The 24,373-nt window shown below is 50.2% G+C and overlaps 6 protein-coding genes across 6 annotated transcripts; 2 read left to right on the top strand and 4 right to left on the bottom strand.

Moving 5' to 3' along the window:
* Positions 1-2,940: 2,940 nt before the first annotated feature.
* On the bottom strand, positions 2,941-5,260 carry BCR38DRAFT_409412 (glycoside hydrolase family 15 protein; the record flags this gene model as incomplete). Its single annotated transcript, XM_040858371.1, has 5 exons — positions 2,941-3,060; positions 3,208-3,765; positions 3,897-4,092; positions 4,143-4,585; positions 4,637-5,260. 5 exons carry the CDS (start codon positions 5,258-5,260, stop codon positions 2,941-2,943), a joined length of 1,941 nt encoding a protein of 646 aa, XP_040715420.1.
* A 2,558-nt stretch (positions 5,261-7,818) lies between these two features.
* On the bottom strand, positions 7,819-8,623 carry BCR38DRAFT_433677 (uncharacterized protein). The gene has a single exon (XM_040860269.1). The coding sequence runs from the start codon at positions 8,247-8,249 to the stop codon at positions 7,908-7,910; it is 342 nt and encodes a 113-aa protein (XP_040715419.1). The 5' UTR covers positions 8,250-8,623; the 3' UTR covers positions 7,819-7,907.
* Positions 8,624-8,798: 175 nt separating this feature from the next.
* BCR38DRAFT_203970 (SART-1 protein) lies at positions 8,799-11,288 on the top strand. Its single transcript, XM_040854113.1, has 2 exons — positions 8,799-10,881; positions 10,950-11,288. The coding sequence occupies exon 1, from the start codon at positions 8,885-8,887 to the stop codon at positions 10,853-10,855; it is 1,971 nt and encodes a 656-aa protein (XP_040715418.1). The 5' UTR covers positions 8,799-8,884; the 3' UTR covers positions 10,856-10,881; positions 10,950-11,288.
* A 1,208-nt stretch (positions 11,289-12,496) lies between these two features.
* On the top strand, positions 12,497-13,099 carry BCR38DRAFT_316269 (uncharacterized protein; the record flags this gene model as incomplete). The annotated part of the gene is made up of 1 exon (XM_040854703.1): positions 12,497-13,099. A coding segment is annotated over one exon (603 nt), but the record flags the coding sequence as incomplete, so codon positions are not given.
* Positions 13,100-16,474: 3,375 nt separating this feature from the next.
* On the bottom strand, positions 16,475-18,169 carry BCR38DRAFT_514683 (pectate lyase L; the record flags this gene model as incomplete). The annotated part of the gene is made up of 5 exons (XM_040865075.1): positions 16,475-16,936; positions 17,006-17,083; positions 17,178-17,225; positions 17,303-17,451; positions 17,520-18,169. The coding sequence occupies 5 exons, from the start codon at positions 18,167-18,169 to the stop codon at positions 16,689-16,691; spliced, it is 1,173 nt and encodes a 390-aa protein (XP_040715416.1). The 3' UTR covers positions 16,475-16,688.
* Positions 18,170-21,187: 3,018 nt separating this feature from the next.
* Positions 21,188-24,015, bottom strand: BCR38DRAFT_342489 (uncharacterized protein; the record flags this gene model as incomplete). Its single annotated transcript, XM_040855951.1, has 3 exons — positions 21,188-22,020; positions 22,152-23,111; positions 23,229-24,015. The coding sequence occupies 3 exons, from the start codon at positions 24,013-24,015 to the stop codon at positions 21,188-21,190; spliced, it is 2,580 nt and encodes an 859-aa protein (XP_040715415.1).
* Positions 24,016-24,373: the final 358 nt, after the last annotated feature.

The raw sequence follows: 24,373 nt of genomic DNA, 5'->3' as shown, positions 1-24,373 counted from the left end.
GCTGTTCCTATAAGTGCTAGTTAGGTTTTGTTCAACCCCCCGGAACCTTCAAGCCATATGAAAATGTTAAAGGGAGTTGGCTATATTTCCGAGAGCCGCCTCCCAGAGGCAGGCATCGGGGGAACCCGAAAGCACTTCTCAAAGCTTCAGTTCAAGGGACCCTATCTGCTAGCCTGCAGAGGATCTAGATTTTAAAGCGGGAAGAAATCATCTCCTTCCACAGCTCAGGCAGAAAGCGTTAGGATTCCATCGCATTAATCAAGGGGACAAGCTGAGAACTTGCAAGGTTAAATAAGGGATGGTTTTATTGCACAGGCTCTGCTTATCTTCCTCACTGATGAACCTGATGCTGCACGAACTGATAATATTTCACCTTGGCGAATAGTCCACGTAGGGTTTCCCGAAGCTCCTGATCTTTTCTCAAGGCAATGCGACCGGTTAGACATGAGCTGTTTGGCGGCAGCCTTGATACTCCGTCGCTCGTTATATTATGGGCCCGGACGAGGGTGGCAAATGTGCCCAGTTCAGCTAAGCCATCATATCGCTCTAGGTGCCCATACGAGTTCAGATAAATGTTGGGAATAGCAACTGGTTCTCACAGTCGAGGGCAGAGATCAAAACCAATTCCCTAACTGCAATCGAGAGATCCTGCGAGCCCAACTCCCAAGCAACCAGAGCACCTTCTCGAAGTTCCCAGGAGTAAAGCTCGCCGAGGTATCGAGCAGATTTGTTGACTTCATGCCCTCCACCATTTTCAACCTCCTAAGCTGCATGTGCCACCTAAAGGTGTGAACGAGCTCAAAGTTTGATCTCTCAACACCCGTTATTGTAATGCCCCTTCACTAGGGTCTAGTTAAGCTACGTCGTTAAATATAGACTGACCCTCACACAGACAACTATGATAAAACCCAGAATACGCTCACCCAAGCATCCGAGCGGCTTTAAGAATGCATGTAGCCGACGACCAACGTCTCTCGGAAGTTGTTTGATGCCCATCTGATAGCAATTAACCACTCGTGGAGCCATGAGCAACGATGCGGCGTAAATAATGACTTAGGCAGGTTGTTAACTAAGAAACTTCTTGGGATGACGTTCCCTACATGCAACCTTCAGGCTAAGTATCTACTTCTTCAAATGCCAGGGGAGCTGTCCAAAGAAGAGATGATGTCGACCCTTGTCGAATTGTCAGAATACATCTAAGCCAAGGCCTTCTCGAACTCATATGCTGAAATTGAGACGAAAGAGGAGCATACAACTACTCAACTGGTCATGTCATCAGTTTTCGAATTGCCACGAGGCTAGCTACATGGGGCCTTTTCTTGCCATCGACGCTGCCAACATCGAAATCCAGAGTTTGTTAGGACCTGTCACAAACAGAAAGGATATCAGACATAATCTTATAGTCTCGGGTTGAGGGTTGTCAGGGGCTAGGGCAAGGGGCAGCCAACAAAAAAGGTATAAGAGAAAAGGGTGAGGTTTTCATTCCCAACGGTGCTCGAACACACAACCTCCCGATTCCACAAACCGAATCAGCAAAACCAACAAATCATATATATTTATACTTGAAAAATGCACGCCATGCTCGACGTATTAGATATAGGTCCTCTACTATAGAGCACACCGTTTATAGGGTATTTACTTGTGGTACTCTCGTTCCTCATCGCTTCTGGGCTATTTCTGAGGACTTGACCATCAAGGTGATGCAATTCTGGCCGCAGAATCTTTGACATTAGGCCAAGACAGAGCTGTCCGCTGTAGAAATTGTTCTCTACATCGCCATCTTTCCAGCCGCCGCATCTCTACATGACGCTTCTCGCCCTGTTCAGATAGTTCCCTCCCTCTCAACCCTGGATCACGGCAAATAACATACCTTGCCATTTTTAAGAACGCCCCAGACCAGCTGCCATCATATCAAATAGATTGTTAAGCTCTGATGAGATGCTGCAAGCCCCTAAGCACGATCCACATGGTCCAGACACGACAAAACGAACTTCTACAACACACCATCATCTTCTGACGAGAGTACGCAAGACCTAGGAACGAATCTTTTTGGGTTTAAATCTACGATACAATGTGCATCGGCTTTCTACTTCCAATGTTCCCCTGGGAAACCTTTCCCTTAGGAGTCTCGTCAATATCACGATCGGCAATTCTTGGTAGCATTGGAGGGAAGCCCGAAGTCAGGAGCGAATGTTAAAACTTGTATGCCTCTGTTCACCTCTCCTATTTCCCCTACCGCCACTAGGATACGCAACCAGAAAGTCTAATCCAACCGCCTCCCTTGTGTATCATTTTGGCGAACGGCGCCCGACCTCTTTAGACCGTGCCTTCGCTGTCTGGCCTGATCCATTCCAATGCCACGAAGCACATCCATCTCAAAACCAAATCATGACTCTCATGATCCGTGTGTTCCCCGCGCCATGGTCCAAGGTCCAGCCTTGGTCATTGCACAGAGGGGCACATCCGGACCAAACCAAAGGCGCTTCCGCGACCGCGGTGGACCTACTCCTATCTCAAAGTTAGTGTAGTCCCGGGTTGAGACTTCGTGCTTTAGGATTACAGTCGCTGTCTTGGAAGATCATTTCGTGTGCAATAATGGGTTAATTGCAGTCAATGAAAGTACGGAATGATCCTTGATTGCACTCGATCTATTTAGCCTCGCGCTTTAGCACCATAATACCGCAGTCTCAAACAGTGGCATGTATTGACATCTCAGCTAGACTGCCGATGGAGCCAGTGAAGTCCGTGATACTGACTGAGTCTATGAAGCAGGGACAACCGAAACTTTCGTTATCTGTAGCATCAACTAAACATATATGTACGCGAATGAAAATTGTAGATTACTAAACGCGTAGTGTGGAGAAGTGGGTACGTTGTTGCGGTGCCCAACCCATGTGTTGTGCTGCTGCGCCTGAACTCCGTTTGAATACTCATCATCTATCACTGCCAGGTATTGGATACTGTGGCAGCGGTTGAGCAAGACGCTGGTACAGTGTACGTGTGGTTGGGATCTGCCTCCCAGGTAACACTTGAATCCGAGTTCACAACGATGTACTTGTACTGTAATAACACGGGTTAGCAACGCTGCTTTTGGGGGTGCTAAGCATCGAGAGCAACGTCTCTCCAGCAGTGGCCAAATTAAATCTTGCCGTTTAAAGAGACCAGAAACAGGGAGATAGGCAAACAAAGAAAAGGAGAAATGCGTACTTGAATCACCACGCCAGCTTGCAAATTTATGGTTGCTTTCCAGAGAGGGTTGCTGGAGGTGTACGATGAAGCACTCAGCGCAACGGCGTTATCAGTGTTCCAGGAGCCGAGAGCCGCAATGTTTCCAACAATTTTGACGGTCTGTCCAAAATTGGTTGACTTGAGCTCATTGAATGTAACTGCGACTGAAGTCGGCGTTGTGCATGCTGATGTCGTAGTCGTAGTTGTCGGCCTTGTGGTAGTGGTTGTGGCCGTCGTAGTGCCGGTCCCGCTTGTGATGGGTGTCTGGCTGGAGGGAAAAGTTGTCGATGTCGCCGTCGAATATGTGCCGACGATCGAAGTTGCGGAACAAGTTCCTGGTACCGAGGTTGCCGCAGCATTCCCGTCTGCCCAACCTATGGGGACGATCCCGGCACGTCTGGCCACGCAAGTCAACAGAGAAGCGTAGCTCCAGGTGAGGTCACGAGCGCTTAGAGGCGTTCCATTATTACGATCGTACTGCTCAGCCAAAGACCCATTCGAAGACGCATATGTTGCGACGGTGTTGACAAACCCTTCCTAGATTGATAAACTTAGTCAGCACTAGATTGGTCCTGTAATGCACGGATAGGGCGGCGATGTCAAAATCCATTTGACAGCAACATAGAATCCATGAGATGCGGAGGCTTATTACACTTGAGAGCACTTACAGCGTATGTTGAGACTGCATTGTACAGTGTCGTGTACGTCGAAGATCCCGACGCGTACGTTCCCGTCGCGGTCCCAGAAGACAAGGCTTGAAAGAATGCGAGGGACGTGGAAGTTACTTCGATTGACCCTTGTTGATTCCACACGTACAATGCATCATATAGCTGTTCAGCTGCCGCCAGTGTGTTGAGGTACCAACTTGAAACAAGTCAGTCATTGAGTTGGGGAAGCTTCAGGGACGTACTCACGGATTTCCGTTGTAGTAGGTGTCCTCGGGATATCTTCCCACTGCGACGGCACTACCAGCTGCTATTCCAGAATTGATGGTGTAAATTGATCGGAACGAGTCCACAACCACCTTGTGGGAGGCAAGAGCGCGGTCGCTGCAGGGCTGGAACGAGGCCGCATCGCAGCCCAGAGCTGGGTCGAAGCCATGGATTGAACTCAGGATGACATTTGCATCTTTGGCGGATCGCCCATTATTCACGTTGATGTTGGCAAGCGTATAGCCACTAGAAGATGACCAGAATGTTTGGAGGAAGCAGAGAACTTGGGGTGCTATCGCATCGCAGTAGCTGCAAGAGCTGCCAAGGGCCTCGGCCAGATTGCTTCCTTCGACCAATGCTCGATGTTGAGCAGCGACAGTGAAAAAGGAGCTTCCGTTGACCTCTTCCCATAGATCGAATCCAGTCTAGGCCAGTTAGCTCGGACATTCTTATTCTTGGTTTGATACAAAACCCACTTGGTTCCAGTACTGTGCAACATATGCGAGGTCGTTCCGAATGACGGGCCACACCACCGTGCTTGCTGTTGATGTGTAGCCGTTCGCTATGAGCCACTTGGAGTACGTGATCATCGCAGTTGCTCTCAATGCTGGCCCATCTCGCTGAGGACGGCCCCAGGCGTCAGTATAGGCACTAAAGTCATCGTTGTACTTGGGCTCTCCTAGACCACTGCCGTCAGACAGTGAACCCGATGGGTTCGATACCGTCTGAAGACGAGCTTGGCCGGCGATGTAGTTCTCAATTTCGGTCTGTAAGGTTGCATCGTAGCTGTTCACGAAGCGATCCACTATCGCCTTGAACACGAGAGCGGCATCCCGAGTCCAGTGATAATAGTAGTCAGGATCAGATTGAGAAGGGCTGGCGATGACCAGACCTGAACCGACTCCTGAGGCGTGACATCCGGATGGCCCAATGTTGCACAGCAGTTGCTCAAGTGCAATGGGCTCTTCGGCAGCCACGAAGGAGTCGACATCTCTCTTCAGGATTTCAGCCTGAGACCTCACCCTAGATGCATCCGGGCGGCCCAGGACAACCTGGAAGGCAAAACTGCCGAGAAGAAAGAGGGAGGAAAAGGCATGCATGATGGGCTGGGCGAGGGCGGTGCCGTTGATGCTGGCAACATCGGGGGTTCCCCGCGCGACCTCCATCTTGACTTATATAGACACAACTCCTGATGGGAGACGAATGGTCAACTTTGCACCCACTATACGTCGTTCGGTTCTTTCCGCCAATAAACTGACAAGCTGGGGTATACGGCCGTGGTAGACGCAAAGGGCCGAAAGGACGTGAGGGGTAAACCCCGGCATATCCTTGATAGAGACTGGTTGACGCCTGGGTGGTTGCCGAAACGGAAATCTCTCGAGAAATACACCATCCAATATAGATCCGCTACTTTGTCAAGCAAGCTCCTCGGAAGTCTTATGACATTTTTGGCACTAGACAAGCGCCCGCCTGCCCCCTGGCACACCTGGAACTTGAGGAATACTACAGTGCAGGCGGAGTGTGGTCGGAGTGGTCACGGTTCTGACAGGCCATTTTGGTTAGTCCATCGTGAATCGGGCCGCTTAGCAAACAAGACCGATTATATACGACGTGCATTCCAATTGTTCGGCATGTTCAAGAAAGGAAAGCAGTGCCCGCGTTGGTTGGATGCGGGGAAGGTACAGGGGTAGAGCTGGGATTCCCCACAGCTGGCCCCAGACTGATGCAGCCCGCCATGCAACTTCCTTACTCGCGGTGCTACTACATAAGTCTGGTCTGCGGAATTGGGAGCAGGCACATACTACAGGTACGACAGGGCTACTCTCCAATTCTGGTAACGCAGGTTGATCGCGATAATGTTGGGGAGGCTCTAGATAAGTATAGACGAGTGCATTGCTCAGTATCTGGTCCTCTCTGCTGCTGCTTTCGGAAGAAGAGATCGAAGGCAGAATTCTTTGGCCGAACCGAAGATCTACTGAAGAGAGAGGGCCGATATCAAGGTGATGGTTGAACACATGAATTCAAAAATGCGGCATCTCGTGTGGATGGAGACGAGAATGCACCACTGTTCACTCGTGATGATGCTTGGGGGGTGTGGGTGACTTGATTCCTCTTCTTTACGCAATCTTATTGCTCACAGAATTACTAGGTTTGTTCGTGCCTTCGAGACGAAGTTGAATACTGTTGTGCGGACCCATTCATACGTGACGGACGATAGTGTGGACTCGGCATCCATGACGCACTGCACAATTTGGGAAGCTGCTCGAGTTCACACAGACAACGAGTTGCCGCAGAGAAGAGTGCTCAGCAGAGACTCGCTACCATCCAGCGGTTGCTGTCCAACGTTCCAGTCGAGGTAAATGCTAGTAATAGCGAGGGACAAACACCACTTATTCTGGCAATCCGACTGTGCGAGGAGGCTATAGCCGAATGCTTACTTGCGTACTATGACATCGATGTAAACTACGAAGACAAGTTTGATGGTGCTCTCATATGGGCAATGTTTCGCGAACAGGATAAAGTGGTTGAGCTCGTACTGCGCTGCGACGACATCAGCTTGACGACGCCGGATCGATACGGATGGGTTCCCGTCGAGAGTCGAAAGCACGACGGGATCCCCTAACAGCCAGCGCCTTGTCATGCTGGACGATTAGTGCGTGATGTACATCTACCGCGCAGAAGAACTGGAACTGGAATACGACGTGAATTTACCGACACGCGGTCTCTCGGTTTCGGTCAACCAGGACTCGAAGCTCCTCATGAGCTTGCAGGACGGTACCTTGCAGCTGCGCGATCTTGCGACCGGGAAATTGGAACGGAGATCAGAATAAGTGGTACCTGCTGAGAAGTGATTTGGGGGTGTGAAAGATACGCTTTTGGTGAGAGGGAATCAAGGTTCGGAGAAATCATGAAGTGATGCCGCTTGCTTGGCCGTGGCAGCCGTGGCTAATGCGAGCTTTCTTCATAGGCGGCGAAATCAGCATTTAGGACAGAGATGCGGGATGACTAGTCGGACACATGGATGGGCATCCTCCGTGGACTAACAGTGTCGCCTGGAGTCCAACTGATCAGTACTTGTTTGCTTCGGGTGGTGACGATGGAAATCTGAAGATGTGAGTTCCCAGTCTTGGAACTGTGGTCCTCCGGACTTGGACTCTACTCGTTTTTGATGGCTGAAATATGGGTGTCAGCTGGAATTGTAAAGAGGGCCTTCGTGATAGAAAGGGATTCAGTGACATGGTCAATTGGCATTTCGTGTTCGAAGAGGAAGCTTCTGAGTAGTTTCTGCATATCATAATCTAGCCAAAGCCTGAGTCAATACCCAGAGGAAGGGGGGTGCGCATCCTGCTTTGGCTCCAAATGACAAGTTCGACAAGCTATGTTATCTGCAAGGGAAGGCAACCCATGATATTTAAAGACAAATTTTGTAGACTCGAATGGCCCGAAGGACGTGGCGCAGTAGGATAAATCAAGACCAAGACGCGTGAGGCGAGAAAGGGGGGCGTCTGGGCCTGCCGCTACTTGGGTACCTACTGATTGCTCTCGTCGCATCTTACATTTGGGTGCAAACTGTTGATGTACGGCATCTCTTTTTGGGAGAGCATCTAGCATTTGGGTGTAAATTGTTGATCCAAGGTTTCTCTACTAACTAAGTGTTGCTCAATAGTTCTAATTATTTCACTAGCTGGATATATAGACTGGGGTTATGACGATAGTGAAGCAACTTCTTTGTGTATTCGACTCTGCCTAGAACACTGTGCCGTGCCAAAGCCTCGTGATCTCTAAGCGTAGGCAAAGTTTTGTCCTTGTTTGCTGAGGAAGGCTTGCAATGCCTCGGTCACAACTCTGGAATAAGGAGGTTCCAGACTGGTGCGATAATATTGTAACAAGCTCAAGCATAACAGCCATCCTCTGAGAAGTTTCGGCAAATCGGCCGGACGCTGGGCAACTCTCGGTCCTTCTACAAGCTATGTTGCTGACTTGAATGTAACAGTATAGCGGCGACTTGCGGATGACACAACTTGCAGCGCACAAGGGAAAAAACAGATGCCGAGACATGCAAAAGTAGCATGCAATAATGCCTAGCATAGTGCGACACCTTCAAGTGATGGATCACTGCACGTAACTACTTTAAATCATATTCAATCCAAATACGGCGAGCCGGTGCCAAGTCTACGCGAGTGCTATTATGATGTAGGCATGCCATGGTTATCCTCAACCTCAACGATCAATGATCTCGGTGAAAGGTACGGAATATGGCGCCTTCGGGTCCTCTGTTCCACGCAGGCTCAAGCTCTTGCGAGCGAACCTGGCTTCCCAAAAGGTCGATTGGTCTGGGATCTGTCGATTGGAAATGTACATCATAGAAAGAAGGTTGATGGCTCCATGAAGTGATTCGAGCTGCCGTGGCGATCGACTCTGAACTCCCGGAGGAGCAGAGGACTGTCAGGCACAGATCCGGGAATTGTGATGAAGAGGAAAGAAAAAAACCTGAGAAAATTCGTAGGAGCAGAAAATTGATGTAGGCACTCAGAGTGGGTCCGTGCTGAGTAACACACGTGACTTAGCTCTTTTAGTGGGCATGCAATGCTGACCACCCTACACGAGTGGATGAACTGATTTCGAGACGACCGTCGCGACCCAACTTCAATGCTTCAATTGATTGTCGCGGCAAACCTTAGATCAACCATCTATCTCAACGTCGCTGTACAACAACACTTAACATGAATGCGGTAGCGCTTGAGGAGACGAATCGTCTCCGGGTTTCCCTGGGCATGAAACCCTTGCCCGTTCCAGGCGCACCCGGTCCCCAATTCAAAGAGGCGACTCCTCCCTCGGACGACGGAGAGGAGGCGGCAAGCACATTGGAAACGCGCCAAGCAGCCGCCTACGACAACTACATGAAAGTGAAGGACGCGGAGGACGAGAAGAAGCGACGCGAAGAGAAGAAGGCGGCCATCAAGAAAGCGCGCGATGCATCGAAACGTTTCGAACGCCTGGAAGGCAAGGGGCTCGGCGAGGCTGACGACGAGGTCGATGTCGATGCCAAGTCATGGCTGAAGAGCCAGAAGAAGCGCCAAAAGCAAATCGACAAGGTACGAAAGATGGAGGAGGAAATGGCTGCTGCTGAGGCGGCTGCGGTAGCAGCGGTGCAGTACACATCCAAGGATCTGGCTGGTGTCAAGGTCGCCCACGAGATTACGTCTTTCGAAGACGGAGACGAGCAGATATTGGTTCTGAAAGACTCAAATGTGGTTGGGGAAGATGATGAAGAAGGCGATGAGCTTGAGAACGTCGAGCTACGTGAACGGGAGAAGCTGAATGAGCGACTCGAGCTCAAGAAGAAGAAGCCGGCGTACGACCCACATGTTGTGGAAGAAACTGGCGAGATTAACATCTTGTCGCAGTACGACGAAGAGATCAGCGGAAAGAAGAGCAAGAAATTCACCCTAAATGCCCAAGGAACCGGTAGCGCAGAAATCGACGCGATTGGCGGGCAGCCGCAAAACCGCAAATTGCAAATGATCAACCTCGACATCTTCCAAGACGACCAACCTGCCTCAGATTATCTGGATTACACGGGTGTGAAGGTCAAGAAGCCGAAGAAGAAGTCCAAGTCCACGAGGCAACGCCCTATTGACGAAGATGATATACTTCCGCTGGAAGCAGAACCGCAAGATCAGTATATGGATATTGATTCAGGTGCTGGCTTTGTCATCGGTAAGAAGCGGCGGGTTGAGGACACCGGATTCGTCGATGATGAGGATCTTCAAGCGACACTAGCTGTTCAAAGACGGGATGTGTTAAAGAAGCGGAAGAGGACGCGGCCCGAGGACATTGCGCGGCAGCTCAAAGAAGAGGCAGATACGCTTGTTGCAAAGAACGAGGCTGAAGAAGCTCAAAAGGGTGGTCTCGTTATTGACGAGATTTCTGAATTTGTCTCGGGTCTTAAGAGAGAAGACATAGAAAAACGCAAACCTCGCACGTCCAAGACACCCAACCCTGAAACTGGCAAAGCCATGGACGCCGATTCCGATGAGGATGAACAAATGAAGGACGCTGATGAAGTGGAGGAACGCCAGCACGAGATTTCGACCCTAGCGGATATCGGAACCGCCGGGGTAGAAGAAGAGAAGACCATCGCATCTGGTATCGGCGCCACGCTGAAACTTCTAAGGGAACGTAATTTGCTTAAGGAAAGTGACTCTGGTGAAAAGAACGAAAAGTTGCGTCAACAGGCAGCCTTCCTAGCAGAAAAGAAGCGCAGACAAGAGGAGATCGAGCAACTGGCTCGCGACCAACGTGAGCGAGATCGCACGAGCGGCAAGCTCGACAGGATGTCGGTCCGTGAAAGAGAGGAGTGGGCGCGACAGCAGAACAACATGCGTGATCAACAGACCTCCCGACAGATGGTGGATCTTTTCAATAAGAGCTACAAACCCAACGTGGAACTCAAGTACCATGACGAGCATGGCCGCTCACTAGACAAGAAGGAGGCATTCAAGCATCTCAGTCACCAATTCCACGGCAAGGGAAGTGGTAAGGGCAAGACCGACAAATACTTGAAGAAGATGGAGGATGAGAAACGCCGCGAAGCTCAGAGTATGCTTGACGTTAGCCAGGATGTGGGTATGAGCTCTGCGACTGCTCAGCAGACCAAGAAACGGAAGGAGGCTGGAGTACGACTGGCCTAGATGGCTTTGATCAGGGCTACCCAAAGGTGCTTACCCCCCGAACTGTACTACAAACCACAGTATTAATAATGAAATGCTGACACCAAGTCTCAAGCTTCTTCCTGTGCCACTGTTTGCGACCTTGCACCATCCCATCACTCTTCCCTTTTGCAAGTTCTGCCGAATAAGTATGAAGTCATACTTCGACTTTTATTGATTTGTTTCTTGGTCGTCCACATCATGGCTTTTGACTACTACGATGCGTTTATCCTTGGTCTTCCCCGGAAGTCTTGCCAAGCAACCAGGACAGCATGCATCTGGCTGTCCTTGATATGGCATGCTTGAAGTCCCAGACAAGCTTCGAAACGGGTGGCTAGAATGGCTTCAACTAAACTGGGTATCTTTAAACCTGATGTAAGTTCTTGATGCGCTGAATGACATAGGTATCATCGGCTACGTCTCTATTTCACAGTTAGAGGGTGGATGTTCTCTGCTAGAGCTGCAGATATTCAACCACAGCTCATGCAAACTCGAGTCCACGAGTGAACCACATTAGCTCAGCTGTCACCCAAGGTTGTTGTCAACTTCATCAATGTCACTTTGACTATGCAAAGATGCATAGGTCCCAAAAATCCATGAACTCATCGCAACGAAGAGTTGAGGCACGCTGGATAGTTCAGTAGTAAGACCATGTCTTTCAGCTCTGCAAACACCATCCGTTCGAACCTTGCATCGTGCAGTATTCGGATATGATCAAAACGGTACATTAGAAAAGGAATTTAGTTCTTGGGTCAATGGTGGCCCTCTATAAACAGTCAAATGGGGGGAAGGGCCGCGGAGAGGTTTGTATTCTTTTTTATTTTGTGTTTTGTCTGTTCCTCCTTTTTCTTTTCTTATGGGTTGTATCTTCGAAACCAAGAATGTTTCTTCAACGCTGAATCATTGATGAAGTCTTCCAATTTCCACCCAGTTCCGTCTAGATGGCATTGGGATAATGTTATAATTTGCCGGCGAGTACGGCCTGCAACAAATTTATAAGTGCACCGGATGGGCCTTGTCGATTACCACCAAATTGGTATTGCGAAAAAGGAGGAAGGTGCTTCTTTCTGGATGAGCACAATCTACGACTACTCATTTACATCACAATGATATCGGGAAAAAAAGAAGGAAGGTACACTGGGTCGATTACAGGTCGGTGGAAGAACTACCTTTGCCATTTTCTTCCACTGTAGTTTCACATCCGGTTCTCAATACAGCCTACACCATCTATATCTTTGACCCGATTTGACTTGGAAGACACCTATGATACCTACACCTAAGTCAGTATCGCCCCCGACTGCAGGGCAATATCTACTTCGAGATATGGCAGTTCAGCCCAACTCTACACCTAGTTGCGTGATGTGTTCCAATGATGGAATAACTTCATTACCTCTGTTATCTTCAGTGTCTCCGTTACCTTTATCGTCACCTTCAGTGCCTCCGTTACCTTCATCGCCTCCGATACCTTCATCAACCGATTTAGCTCTGCCCCCATCTTACGAGCGAAGCAACAAACCCGAAGGAGCCAACACAGCAGTCACGCAACCTAGCGCTCCCATTGTTACCCGATTCCCGCACGTCCTCAACCTGTACGCAAAGAAAGCTGATTACAAACAATTCGGCTTCCTCGCCGAAACCAAGGGAAAGCCTCTATATGCTGTAACACGGCACTGGGGTTGGAGTAGCAACCCGCCCTTAGTTCTGCACAGCGGCCCGGACCCCAAGTCCCCCGCCCTGGCAGCCGCGGACAGATCATTTTTCACTTGGAACTCAAAAGTCATCCTCAAACCACTCCCCAGCTCCCCAAGAAAGGGCGACACGGAGAAGGTGAACGTACTGTCGCCCGACCTGGCTTGCGAATTCTCCATCCATGTCAATGCTCCTGGAGAAGTGGGTGGAAAAGTGGGAAGAGGCACAGGCCGCGAGCGCTTCGTTTGGCGTCGCTCATTGGGCCTCGAATTCCAAGCGCTGGCTGGTTGGGCGTGGGGGTGGACGCTCTTCCGCGTTAACAGCGGCGGAAGCGACGCGGCGCAGAGCACGGGTGATTCCTTGGGCGGGAAGGAAATCGTTGCCGTGGTGGCGGCGTGTCCACTTGATTCAGCCAGGTCTAAGAAAGCCAAGTTTGAGTTTCTAGGCACCGGGAAGGGGGAACTAGGGGAGCGGTGGGCCATGATAGCACTCATGAGTGGGTTGAGGATTTTGAAAGTAGACCGACTTGCCATTCAAGCAATCTCCAAACGTCAGAATGACGCGGCCGTAGGCGTGGGCGTGGGCGCGGGCGCGGGCGTGGACGCAGGCGTGGGCGCGACTGCTGGGATTAACATACAGGACTCTGCGAGAGGCGGAATCACGGGATGATGGATCGGCCTTCAATGATGAGTTCCTCCAGGCGCAGTTCTGCGGCTATGTATTCCTCACACATGCCATGGCCTTCCATGGCAATGAGCTCGTCCGGCATATGATTTCTTGAGCAGTGTTGAGTTGGTTTTCACACAGATTGTTTGAGAGCTGGAAGCTGGTGTAAGCGAGATAGATTGCATTTGTGGTAACATTGAATAGAAGCAGTTCATAGCTGTCACTTGCCCTAAATGGGTTCTGCGCTCTGCATAAGTACTGAAGCCATCAAGGTGTTCGAGAGGCAGCTTTGAACTAGGTTCGAATACGGGTATATCTTTCTGCTGTCTTGATGTTCTTACTGCGTCAAAGTCGGCCATTCAGCCAGTGGAGATGTCGTTTTGACAGGCTAACGAGGATTTGAGTATGTAGATCATACTACTCATTTCTCATTGTGCAGAGGCAAGTGTTGTTTGCTTCGTTAGGAAGCGTAATTCACATTTCACAGCTAACTCAAGGCCAGGTAGGTTTCAGTGTAGTGTTCCATCATACAGCTTGATCTCATATGTGACAACTAACGTACAGGCATCTGTGAAGACTTTAATGACTACTGGGACAGGGCAAAACCCACTCCTTTCACCGAATGAAGTTCCGGCAACTAGCTCACATGGAACTCAGAATGTGTAACTCTTGACACACTTTTGAGCTCTGGTTTGGCAGCCCATGAAATACCCGATGCTGGAGATCATCGGAGATCATCACAGTAAATACGACACGCCTGGAGGTCAGAACAATAGTGGTATCATGCAACGACAAAATCGGATCACAAAATATTTGGAAAAAGGTATTTTGTAAAGAGAGACTTTATACCTACCCAACGCCAGCGCCCCCCAAAAAGAGACAGGAAGACCTATTTACCTCTTCAGTGTTTTTGCTTTCATCTTCTACTCCTCCTCATCATCACTAACATCATCCGGGTCATCAAACAAAAGCCCCACATTCACACTCTCCCTGAGCGATAAAGGCGACGGCTTCCAACTCGGCACAACAAGCCCCGGGCGAGAAGCACATCATTGAAGTCGCAACCGATCTGTCCAAGGTGCTTTATACCGCGGTTCCTGCGGGGGGCCGGGAGGACAGTCGGGCTCATCAGACTATGCAAACTCGACGATTGGGGTGCGGGGTGGAGACACAACGGGGCTGGTTCCGGTTTAATGTAACGAGGCGGAAAGGAGCACTGAAGGAAGGAGAAAAAGAAGAAGAAGGGGGCTTTCTCGAACCGGGCGCGGAGTTCGCGGCCAGAGGCGCCGGGGCGGGTTTGGACAGGTGCGGTAGGACATGATGTTGAAGGTTCGACTTTGGCTGCGTTCGAAATTGGGACTTCCTGTTTCTGCATTAATACACGCAGCTACTAGGGTAACTGCAGGTGTATACCTATGGATACGTTCATCTCCTTTAATAGAATATAGTTCCACTGTTTTATTATGTTTGTGATTAGGTGCAATTACTACTGTGTTTAGTTCTCGTATAGGATTATTCCAATAAGATATTCAAAAAGTTATAGCATATTCTACCGGCTGAAGTCTTTGGAATTCATTAGTGAGTCTATGTCAACTGTCAAAGTTGTTGCTGTTGTGTCGGATGGGAGAGTTGGCATTGGGTGGGACGGGGATTGTCTTTAAACATGCCTGTTGGGTTAATCAGTCTGTAGTTGGAACAATAGTTTAATAATCTTTGTGATTTACCATGGTGATTTCACATGGTTTTTTCATCACAAGGACCCCTTTTCATGGCCGTGCCGGTCATTGTGTCCATTGAGTGTGCCTTATTATATGATGTGTTCTTTGTTGGGTAAGGAGGTCTAGGCATCGTATCGTCACTTGGTACAAAGAGACTCAATCATTGCCAGACCCTAAAGCCGCTGCACTTCCCAGCGTCAACGAGTGTCACCGGAAGTTGCTGTCACAGCCTCAGCGAATCGCAAACCCTGCATGTTCAACATGCTGGCCAAGCTGAGTACTATTTGGATGAAGAGCGTGGATTTTGTGTCTCGCGGCTGCAGCCCACGAGGTGAGCATAGGCTCAACTGCTTTAGTCGCACATACCACAAGCAGCTAAGACTTGGCTTGACGAGATATCGCGAGCGCTTGGTCCGCTGCCCACCGCCCATCGGCTGTTCTGAGGCTTCGATGTCGAAGATGCCCCGCGTCAGAGTGAAACGCGCTTGGTGCCGAAGTCGACAACGGGTAATGCACGAGCAAGTCGTCATCGGGGGGGAGGGGAGGGGGGGCCAAGAGCGCATCTTTTTCAAGTCATCTAGTCCGGCGGCCAGCAAGGCAGGGTTTTTGGTCTTGTCCATCACGTTCAAACGCATGCTAACAAAGAATCCACTGGCCCGGAACGCACAAAACGCCAAACATGTATGCCCATACCCAAGCGGCGAGACAGATTCTCGAACCTGAGCCACATGGGCTATTAATAATATGTGACTTTTTCAATATACAATTGCTCTGTCATAGATGGTGGTCAGATGCCATCCCAAACGCCTTGACTCCTAGTCAATGCACATCCATCCCCTCCTCCCATATATTAGCCCTCAATCCAGACTTTTGTACAACAAGAGCTTTTCAATCCTCGTCTGCATGTCCAATTCGTCAAAGTTGCACAGGTGATATCGCGCGCGACTCAATCGACAGCCTGCATCTTAGGCGCCCGATCCTTGTTCGCGCCCGCGTCACCATGGACTAACATATTCGCGTACGTTTTCGTGGACTCGCGATGCCGTGAGGTAATGTAGTACGTCAGGACCAAGATCGTGACCATGGTGGCTATCCAGAGGATGATGAGTAGCCCGGAGCGCCGCGGGCGCGGGCCGTTGAAGTAGGGCGAGTAGATCTTGGAGGTTTTGGGCGCCATTGTTGTTCGCGATGTTAATCAGCTGCGAGTGATATGCAGTACGATGGTGAGACGTTGGCATAAGATTTCACAGAGAACTGAAGCGACTGGAAAATGGGTTGGCCGTTGCGAAAGCTAGGCTTGTGTGATGTTCAGATGTTCAATTTAGAGCTGGAGCCTTGAGGTACTTACGGAGGTCGGCTGGGTTAGGGTAGAAAGTTGGCAGCGATGAGGCGCGCTCTTGGCAGAATCCTAGCCAGGCCCCGCTTGTCGCTAATGTAACGGTAACTTGCCCCTAATCAATCTCAACTGCAGATGGTGGTTCTCATCGAACGCCGTCACCAGCACGTTAGGAACTTTTATCATCCGTATTGAGTCGCCTGGCGTGTCACTCAATCGACTTCAAGACAGGCATTCGGTCCATGTGCATTATTTTCGAAACAAATACCGGAATTACTCGAGATAGGTCGAGTAGGTACTAGTACGCTTTGCTTGAAGTCTTCATCCCGAAGTCCATCTCGCAAGTCACAGCCCACTGCGCCTGGCAGCTAATTACACCAATCTCAATCACGACAGCTTATGACGACTAAACTGCAGCCCCAATTGCGGAGCCCGAAGTAGGCAACAAGAAGTTACCCGTGCCAATTATGCCGCTGCTTCCCCTCGCTCCTGTCACCAGGCTGATATCAACACTCTTGAAGCTGCTGTTGGTCCACACGGTACTGGAGTCCCAGCTGTTTCCACTGCTGGTCTGTCCACTCAGAGACACCTGGCTGGCCTGCGCGGTCGTCTTCTTGTTGACGGCCGCGATGTTGGCCTTTAGGGTCGAGATTGCTGTTAAATGGATTAGTCAGTTGGACCCCGTCTTTCTCGCTTCTCGTGAGTAGGTGTTAGACGACATACCTGTCTTGACGTTGAAGCCAACGTCGGTGTTGGACCATGCGGTGTTGCGGCTGAACGTGAAGGATCCGGTTTGCGAGTCTAAGATGACCCAAGTCAGCGATTGCCATTCCTGGGCTCGTTTGCGAGAGCAAATGCCAGTTGATGACCTTCAGTCTCCAGAGGGTCAGCTTACTGTCCGTGAAGCCCTTGGCGGCATTTCCGAAGGCGATACAGTTGGTAACTATGCGAAAAAAGGGGGTCAACTCTTTTCAGAAAACGCGGGCCTGGAAGAACAGGAAGGTTTCTCGAAACACATACTGTTGTGGTTCGCCGGGCCAATATCCCCGGCATCGCCGCCACCGAGCTTAAACCCATTACCATCACCTTGGAAGTCGGAGAAACCCCATCGATTGAATCCATTGGCCCAGGATATGGTGTCCACGATAGTCACCTTGGACTTGAACTCCCTGTTTACTTCTCGTCAGTTCATCCGATTCTGGTCAGAACTTTCGGCAAGTCCCAGAGGACAACATACCAAAGATCTAACCCATCGTCCACATTATCCCAAAGTCTGGCATTCCGGATGATGTTCCCCTCACCCGTACCCTCCTTAAGCGCAAACCCATCAGCACTCTCGCCGTTCTTCCGCGGGTCGCGGTTACGGTACGAGTCCAGGTACACGACCTCGTTGTATTCGGCAGCGCCCTGGATCTGGAACCCGGACTCGTAGTTGTCGTGCGTGCTAATGAGCTCGTAGTAGTTGTGGCCCGAGTCGCGCGAGTAGACTCCATACGGTCCGTTGATGATCTCGAGCTTGTAGAACTTCCAGTAGTTGGCCTCGGCGATGTGCAGCACGCCCCGGCTGCCGTCCGGCACGGAGGCGTCCAGGTCCGCCGGCGTGTAGGGCAACGCCTCGCCGTCGATGATGACCTTCTCCGAGCCGTACGCTGTCAGCGTAATGGGCGCCGAGGCCGTGCCGCTCTTGGTGATCTGGATATTGGTCGTGGGCTTGTAGGTACCCGCACGCAGGTAGATAGTGTCGCCTGCCGCTGCTGCGGTGACGGCTTCTTGGATGTCGCCGAAGGGGCTGGCGAGGGTGCCGGTCCCGGAGCCGCTTGGAGAGACGTAATACTCTGCCGCGAAGGCGGCTGGCAGGCCTGCCAACAGGAAGACTTTGGTATACATGATAAAGACTGATTATTTACTTAACTATATTGTGGCTGGAAACAAGCAGGGACCGAGGAAATGGGATGCTTGTGAGGCGGTGCAAACAACATTCTTTCACCCATTGTGTCAAGAAGTCCATCGACTTATACTTAAACAGCTCTGCCAGACCATTTTCTTGGATTCGTCCACCTTGGATCCATCCATTCCGCCAAGACTGGCACAATTTGTAGAAGATGAGGTTATGGCGGAATGTATTTTCGTACCCCACGCACAACCTAGTTCGCGTTGCCGGAATGGACTCTTTCCATTCGTGGAAGAGTTCATCCTTGCGGCCCGGCTGCAACACCGCCAGATAGACTAACCTACGGGCGGTTCCTCCGATTAATGGGAATTCCGGGCAAGACCTCACTGCTCCTACTGGTGGTCCTACGTTCCGTGTACTTTGCCTCCGTGATATCATTTTGGGCCAAGCTTTCGGGATTCAGAGCGCGGCATAATGGCTGGACCCTCGTGCTTGCTGGCAGTCACTTTGACTAACACATGCCAAGCTTGAACTAAGCTACTTGAGTATACAACCCTGCAGGGGATCCTCACGGGTCGTAGGGGTCTGGCTTATACGGGAATCAAACGATACCAGTTGAGGTTGGGTCTCTTCTAGAAAAGAAAAGGTGCTTCAAATTCTTCAAACAAGAGCTCAGGCTGGGTTTGCTGAAGGACGTTGTTCATATAATTGTAAGAAGCGTTCAGGTTGAATTTCCAAAGAAAAATGTCCTTTTCTCCTAGCACGTATACTCTACTCATTGCCAATTTTGACAGCAAGGAAAGTTTCGGAGACCACCACACGAGAGAAAACATCTTGCAATCAAATGAGTTCGGGCCGTTCAATTGTTGCCGATTACCCTCGTAGAATTGCGGGTTCTTCATTACATTGCACAGGTCCTCGATGATGTTGTTTTCGTTTTCGGGGACCACTCGCTGGGGACATTGCTCTTCCGTTGATGGAGCTCGGTGAAAGTTCACATCAGGTTGTCGGGCAGGGTGGCCAGTGAGAAGAGGTTGTTTAGGATGCAGAGCTTGGAGCTAGGCCGTCACCATATGGTTTATACTCCATCTCCAGTAAACCTTCAAGTATTCATCGCTGTGTTTCAACTTTCCAACGATGTGACATGAAACCCGTTCTGGCTGCTATCATTATAACGGTGAAATCTTTTTCATCTGTCCTGTCGGCGACTGGAGTAGCCCAATCCCCCAGCTATATCTTGACCGAATGTTGAATTATTCGGCATTTCTAAACGCGTGTGTGGATCGAGGAAAAGGGGCTATGGGACCAAGTCAGAAATAAAACCGAACTGTTATGGGACATCCACCGCGACTTGTCTCTCTTACGTTAGTGCTAGCTTGAGAAAATCCCCTGAAACGTTGCCGACCAACTTCGTGATATTGCTATAGTATTGTTAACTCTATGTAAGCGGGTTTTCTTACCTGCTCTGGGAGGTTTCATGAAATCTGTTCCATGTTTGGTGCCTTAATCCTCACGGATGTATTTCATGTCGCTTTGATCCAACTGGGTTACCTTAAATTAAGGGGTAACCCAGGGTTTACGTAACGTGTAATGTATGCAGGACTAGACTGTAGGAAACAGTTTGTCTAGTCTCAATCAAAATACGTAACATTTATTCGACTATGGTGCGCTGCAGTCCACACCGTCAACCGCGAGGTTGGGCCTGCCATCCTATCGACATTGCTTTGGGCAGGAACAGAGGCTGGAGTACATGCACTGCGTCTGAATCGATGCCGCGTTGCGAGCCCGAGCCAGGTGGGCTGTGAGGCTGGCCATGAATATGAATAGAAGACAGCCTATTCAGGAGATTGTTATATTGTCGGACTTGCTGGTCGAAGTAGGAGCGCAACGCGAGGAAGCATTTGTGCATCTTATATTCGGAGATTGGGCGCCGCAGCACTCACTGGGTCCAGCGGGCGCTGTGCCTGGATGCCATGATCAATCAGAACAAGACCCAAAGAAGTCAGTTGCCACGGCGCATTGTGAAGCTACGGCTATGTTATTGTTTACGGAACGGGGCGTCTACAAGTACCGTACGTTTTTATTTGCCGCTTAGAGCCAAATCACTGTATTGTGCAGATCAGCTTGCTTACAAAATATTGATTCGCAGTACTTGCCTAGACTCAAGCTGATTTTTCGATCTTGTCAAAGATTCGTCACAAGGCAGTTTTCCATGGCTGCGTAAGTTGCGAGGAAGCAACGGACAATTAGAAACCACCACATGGGGCGCCCACTTACTTTCATTATGGGGTCCGAAAATAATTCCACAATGCTCTTGCGGCGTTGTAATAGTCGTCATAGTAGCTTTAAAAGGCTTATGAGGATTCTGGAAGTATTTTGGATCCATATAATGCTTTTACCAGATCAGGTAGGTGGTGGATGAAGTTCTTCGCATCAACTATGACGAAGTAGCATCAGCAAATCGTCAAAAAGCCAAGAGCGACGGTCGCATCAATTATGCCCATCACATACGGCACGCCGCACACGGGGACGGGTTGTGGCAATATGTGTGGTTATGCTCGCGGCTTGAACAGTGACAACTTCAGGGGCTTGGGATTACTTCGAACGTATGTCGTACCGCAACCGCCTTCTTAGATGTGGCGGATGGGATAGACGTCGCCGGACTCAGTATCAAGCTTGATTTTCGACCTGGAAAGAGCATTACATCTTCCATCGAGACATGCTTGGTTTTCTTATTTCTTTGATAGCAAAAGACTAATATCACGGTAAGTTGGAATTATTGTTCATACTTCAGTAGCCATGGGGTTAGGTATATTGTGAAGACATACGTGGAGTCATTTCCCGCATGCAAATACCAACAGGGCTTTGACGGCATCCAACAGGATTATCATTCGTACTCACTAGTGCTATTTACACTAATAACCAGCAGCGCCTTGGCCCTCCCAGAGTATTCCACGAACCTTTAACCCATAAACACAAATTTATAACGCCGACCGTGATCCCGCCTATATCAGTCACAACTGGACGCTGGCACCAATACCATTCCCAACGTACCAAAGAGATTCCTTCCAATTACCCAACCGAATATCTACAGTCGCCTGAGCATCGAGCTTAAGCTTGCCGCCGAGTGCCTTCTTGACTTTATCATATCCAATCGAGCCCGCCGACCACTTGACCGCTAACCTGGGGGTCACCGATTTTCCAGGCGGGGCCTGAAAGGGTAACTCGTGAAATATGGTGCCGATGGGCTCCGTGTGGTTGTAATATGCTGTGGCGTTGACCCGATCTATGTACAATGTGTTGTAGTGTAGGGGGGAGACCAATATGAACGTCGCGGTCGACGAGATGAAGTGAAAAGTTGCATCTCGAATAAAATGGGCCTTCTCATCAGGGGTATCGCCCGGAAGGTCTAGCTTCGGAGCAGGAACAGTGAAACTAAGGTTGGACAGAGCCTTGTTCAGGAGACGTTGGCCTGGGATGCTGTCTCGGTGGGGTTTGACCGTGATAGTCGTGTTGTAGCCCGAGATGTATTGCGAGATGAGATCTCGGCCAATTCGTTGACCTTTGTCGCCGCTAATAGAGGGGTTCCATTTGACGGTCACGAGTATGCCCGTGTTGACACCCCTGGCGACGTCGATATCCTCCACAGTCGCTTCTCCGAGGACGGAATCGTTGTGTAAGACGTGGACGTTGAAAAAGGGTACATGAGCACTATACACGGTAGGATTGGAAACATTAACCAGGGCCTGTAGTGTGATAGATGATGACGAGGTGTTCAGAATGCGGAGTGATCGAATTTGGGGAGAAATGCCGTCAAGCGGCCCCTTGCCCTTGCCGTTGGAGAAAGCTAGAGCAAAGTCAGCATGATGGCATGCTCAGTCAGCGAGAGGATAGCAGAAAACTGAGATTAAGCAATCCATCAAAAAATATGGGTTGCCTGAGAGTGTGACTAACAAGATCAAGATAGTTAATACGGACGTTTTACTGGGATGGTGCCCTCTGCAGGCACATCCTTCAGAACCAGTTGTCCTAGTGCCGTCTCCACTTTTACATCGACGCTGGCCTTAATATCCAAGCGCACTGGCTTGCCACCGAATAGGAGGGTCTGAACCACATCCGAGAAGACATCACCATCAGTCACGTTCAATGGCGCATCGTTGATCCGGGACTCAATCTTGAGAGAAGCCTCTTGCCCTTTGTTTGCCTCCACCCTGGTTGAGTTCGCATGCTGCCATTTTCTCAGGTTCAATTCCCCGAATTTCTGCGACTTGTAGAAGACATCGGCAAATGCGCGGACCTTGGTCACGTTGATGGCAAAGTTCATCTCTCGAGGTAGACCAGCAGTGACCAGAATGTTGCCGGAAACTTTGGGGGTAGCTTCCGGGTCTTCGGGACTGGCGAAAGGATCTGGCAAAGTGAACTGTACATCCGTCAACGAGAAGTTTCGGATAAGGCCATCGAGTGACCGCCCGGGGAAGGGGACTGGTAGTGTGACGCTAGACAAAATATCTGCAATCCAACGTGGCGTGCTGCCGTCGGGCTGGCTGCTGCCTCGTACGAATAATGTCGCAGGTTCACCGTGCATATACTGCTCCAACAACAAATCCAGCGGCGAAGACCGCGAGTTGGGACAGGCATGAGTGAGTGAATCTGGGAGTTCTCGAACCAGTCCATGTACATCCACTTCAACTTCGGCCCGAGGTTTCACCAAAACCTCGCTAGTGACTGCATCGGCAACGATGATGTACGGATCATCTGCGTCGCACCCGGGAACCAAGATTTCAAAGGCGAGTTCAGGGACGTCGAGTTGCACTGGGTATTCGTTGTAGGCCGCGAGGGAAACATCGGCGACCATCGATTTCTTGTTTCCGGGAGCCGGCACATCCTCCACATTAAGGCGTGTGATGTTATATTGTGGCATGGCGGGTACTTTTTTTGCTGCCCATATATCAGTAAGTTGTAGCAAGCAGATGGGCAACAGAGTCTCTGGATTTTCCTAGATGAAAACTTTCTTTCCAAAAACAAGTGAAGCAAAGGAGCGGTAGAGGTATTGACCTTCAAAAACGAGAGATTCCTCCACTGTGTGAGTTCCCAGGGGAATGAGACCTGACTTGAGTGAGAGGTCGGCTTTGCCCTCCAAACGCAATTTGTCTAAAAGTCCTTCCAACCATTCATTCGCGATAGACCGTATGCCCTCCACATTGCCAGGTGTGACTTCTGTCACAAAGTCAAGGTCGGTCGTGTACCCATCGCGTAAACTAAGGACCAAAGGAGGGATGCCGGCTGTCCCTAGCAGAATATTGTCATAGTCCGGGAGGTAGACGGCAACCTGCGTTCCTTCTGTGCCCAGTTGATTAGCAACCCAGGTGGCGGCTCGTCCGACCCTCCTCACATGATCGTTCTCGACCCTGGACCCGTCGAGGCGGAAGTTTGCTTGTATCCTCGCTCTGACACCGTTGGTGGTGATAGACTCGAGTGAAAGATTGGTGGGTTCGACAACAGCCGCCTGCTTGGCGTATTCTTGCACTGCATCGGGAACAATGAATGCCAGCGCTATGATGGCGATAACTATTATGCCTAGAATGCCCATTGCAATGAATGATGCCCATCTCCGCGATTTCTTGGAAGGGTGTGTAGACAGTACATCGCTGTGGCGCGACCGAATGGAGGCGGCGACAGCTTCGTGATCCGGTTGATCCTGCTCGCCATCGTATCGCGGAGTATCGGCTGAGCTCGAAAGTAGGGGGGTGGAATCGCCAGAGTTATTTGATCGGTTGACTGGCGCCTTTCCCTTTGGCGCTGTTTCTCCTGCCAGCAAGGGCGATGATTCGTCATCGGACATGATGATGTTTGATGAGTGTTTGATGGCAGGATTGAGTAAAAAGTAGGAAAGAAGTGGGATTACGGCAAGACAGTAGCTGGTATCGGCGGCTCGGATGTTTCGGCAGCAATTCACACTGAAGTACTTGATATTGCCGACGGGCACGGTAGATAATTTAGGCAGGGAGTAGGTTGGAGGAATCCATCCGCGTTATTAACAGCATGTGATGGAAACTTGGTTGGAGCAAGCACTTTGTGGTCACCATGATGAGATAGCCACTCAGCTGATCGACTGACGACCGGCCCAGTCTTAGTGACAACGTTCGAAGGGCAGTTGCGGCAGTCTCGATTCAACCTTACCTTCATTGGAATAGTGCAAA

The sequence above is a fragment of the Pseudomassariella vexata genome (genome assembly GCF_002105095.1).
Source record: "Pseudomassariella vexata strain CBS 129021 chromosome Unknown BCR38scaffold_7, whole genome shotgun sequence".
Classification (NCBI taxonomy): domain Eukaryota; kingdom Fungi; phylum Ascomycota; class Sordariomycetes; order Amphisphaeriales; family Pseudomassariaceae; genus Pseudomassariella; species Pseudomassariella vexata.
The sequence above is the reverse complement of the archived record's forward strand: the minus strand, read 5'-3'. Positions and strand labels throughout refer to the sequence as shown.